At 52.5% G+C, this 2500-nt stretch overlaps 1 protein-coding gene across 4 annotated transcripts in view; it reads left to right on the forward strand.

Annotated features, from left to right (window-relative positions):
• The window catches only part of znf76 (zinc finger protein 76), a 10593-nt gene that overhangs the window by 7855 nt on the left and 238 nt on the right, over positions 1-2500 (forward strand). For 3 of the 4 annotated variants that reach the window (XM_052121743.1, XM_052121740.1, XM_052121742.1), the window contains exons 10-14: positions 1486-1683; positions 1834-1916; positions 1987-2142; positions 2219-2323; positions 2411-2500. The exon at positions 2411-2500 is cut by the window's right edge and continues 238 nt beyond it. In XM_052121743.1, coding sequence (XP_051977703.1) covers positions 1486-1683; positions 1834-1916; positions 1987-2142; positions 2219-2323; positions 2411-2494 — 626 coding nt within the window. In that variant the 3' untranslated portion in view covers positions 2495-2500. The remainder of the gene's footprint in view (positions 1-1485; positions 1684-1833; positions 1917-1986; positions 2143-2218; positions 2324-2410) is intronic. The other variant, XM_052121741.1, reaches the window with a different exon arrangement.

Consider the following 2500-nt stretch of genomic DNA (forward strand, 5'->3'; position numbering starts at 1 on the left):
AATTGGGCTGGTTGCTAGGGAGGGTAGAGTCACATGGGGTATCAAATTGGTGCGGTTGCTAGGGACGGTAGAGTCACATGGGGTAACCAAATTGGTGCGGTTGCTAGGGAGGGTAGAGTCACATGGGGTAACCAAATTGGTGCGGTTGCTAGGGAGGGTAGAGTCACATGGGGTAACCAAATTGGTCCGGTTGCTAGGGAGGGTAGAGTCACATGGGATAAACAAATTGGCCGGTTGCTAGGGAGGGTAGAGTCACATGGAGTAACGAAATTGGCCCGGTTGCTAGGGAGGGTAGAGTCACATGGGGTAACCAAATTGGCCCGGTTGCTAGGGAGGGTAGAGTCACATGGGGTAACCAAATTGGCCCGGTTGCTAGGGAGGGTAGAGTCACATGGGGTATCAAATTGGTGCGGTTGCTAGGGACGGTAGAGTCACATGGGGTAACCAAATTGGTGCGGTTGCTAGGGAGGGTAGAGTCACATGGGGTAACCAAATTGGTGCGGTTGCTAGGGAGGGTAGAGTCACATGGGGTAACCAAATTGGTCCGGTTGCTAGGGAGGGTAGAGTCACATGGGATAAACAAATTGGCCGGTTGCTAGGGAGGGTAGAGTCACATGGAGTAACGAAATTGGCCCGGTTGCTAGGGAGGGTAGAGTCACATGGGGTAACCAAATTGGCCCGGTTGCTAGGGAGGGTAGAGTCACATGGGGTAACCAAATTGGTGCGGTTGCTAGGGAGGGTAGAGTCACATGGGGTAACGAAATTGGCCCGGTTGCTAGGGAGGGTAGAGTCACATGGGGTAACCAAATTGGCCCGGTTGCTAGGGAGGGTAGAGTCACATGGGGTAACCAAATTGGGCCGGTTGCTAGGGAGGGTAGAGTCACATGGGGTAACGAAATTGGTGCGGTTGCTAGGGAGGGTAGAGTCACATGGGGTAACCAAATTGGTGCGGTTGCTAGGGACGGTAGAGTCACATGGGGTAACCAAATTGGTGCGGTTGCTAGGGAGGGTAGAGTCACATGGGGTAACCAAATTGGTGCGGTTGGTAGGGAGGGTAGAGTCACATGGGGTAACCAAATTGGCCCGGTTGCTAGGGAGGGTAGAGTCACATGGGTTAACCAAATTGGCCCGGTTGCTAGGGAGGGTAGTCACACATGGGGTAACCAAATTGGGCCGGTTGCTAGGGAGGGTAGAGTCACATGGGGTAACCAAATTGGTGCGGTTGCTAGGGAGGGTAGAGTCACATGGGGTAACCAAATTGGTGCATTTGCTAGGGACGGTAGAGTCACATGGGGTAACCAAATTGGTGCGGTTGCTAGGGAGGGTAGAGTCACATGGGGTAACCAAATTGGTGCGGTTGCTAGGGAGGGTAGAGTCACATGGGGTAACTCTAACTGTGAATGAACCCTAAATTAGAATCACACAATAATGATACTGAGTGGTATCGGTGCGTCCCTAATGTTGTACTGTATTCTGTTTTCTCAGGTGAGAAGCCGTACCTGTGTACAGTTCCCGGTTGTGGAAAGAGTTTTACGGAGTACTCCAGTCTTTATAAACATCACGTAGTTCACACGCACTGTAAGCCGTACACATGCAGTCACTGCGGAAAGACCTACAGACAGACGTCAACGCTCGCCATGCACAAACGCACTGCGCACGGAGACTTCGACACCGCAGAGGACGGTGAGTACACACGTGCATTCCTGATGTACACATGGACGCTCTGGGGTTACAGTCGTTGCCAGTTATGTTGTTGGCCCCTTAAAGTAACCATAACTAACCACTTATGAACTGTGTGTGTGTGTGTGTGTGTGTGTGTGTGTGTGTGCACAGATGTTTTTGGGGCCTCACCGCAGGGCACTGAACTGAAAGAGAACGATGAAGTTGCCATGGAAACCAACAACATCGGCTCACAGGTGACGCACGTGACGAATGCTCGTGATTACACTTGTGAACGTGTTTTAAGATCTGTGCATGTGTATGTAGCAGGTGAGTGTGTCAGGCGAACACCTGCAGGTCCTTGGCGCGGCCGTCACCATGGTAACCCCGGACGGAACCACCATCGCCGTCCCCGCCCACTGTGCCAGCACGGGGGGGCAGCGGCATGTCACCATGGTTGCAGATGGCGAAGAGCTGCAGCCGGTGAGTATTATGGGATGGAAGGTGGTCATGTGGTTACGAGCGCTCAAGCTGCTCACCCTTTGCCTTCATCCTCCAGGTCGCTATAGTAACGTCAGAGGGCATCATGACTGACGTGAGCGCGTCTCAGTACCACCAGGTGGCGCTGCTGGCCACAGAGAACGGCACACAGATCGCAGTTCAGGTCTTTACCGTGTTGAAGCGTTTGATGTAATGTTTACAGTGAGATTCCCTCTTCAACCGTTTGTTTGTGTTGCTTGTGTTCATACAGTTAGAAGATCAGCAGACGTTGGAGGAGGCGATCACCATGGCAACAGCAGCGATTCAACAGAGCGGACTGACCTCAGACCAATAAAGAAAA

Source organism: Xyrauchen texanus, chromosome 48, assembly GCF_025860055.1.
Source record: "Xyrauchen texanus isolate HMW12.3.18 chromosome 48, RBS_HiC_50CHRs, whole genome shotgun sequence".
In the NCBI taxonomy this organism is placed as follows: Eukaryota; Metazoa; Chordata; class Actinopteri; order Cypriniformes; family Catostomidae; genus Xyrauchen; species Xyrauchen texanus.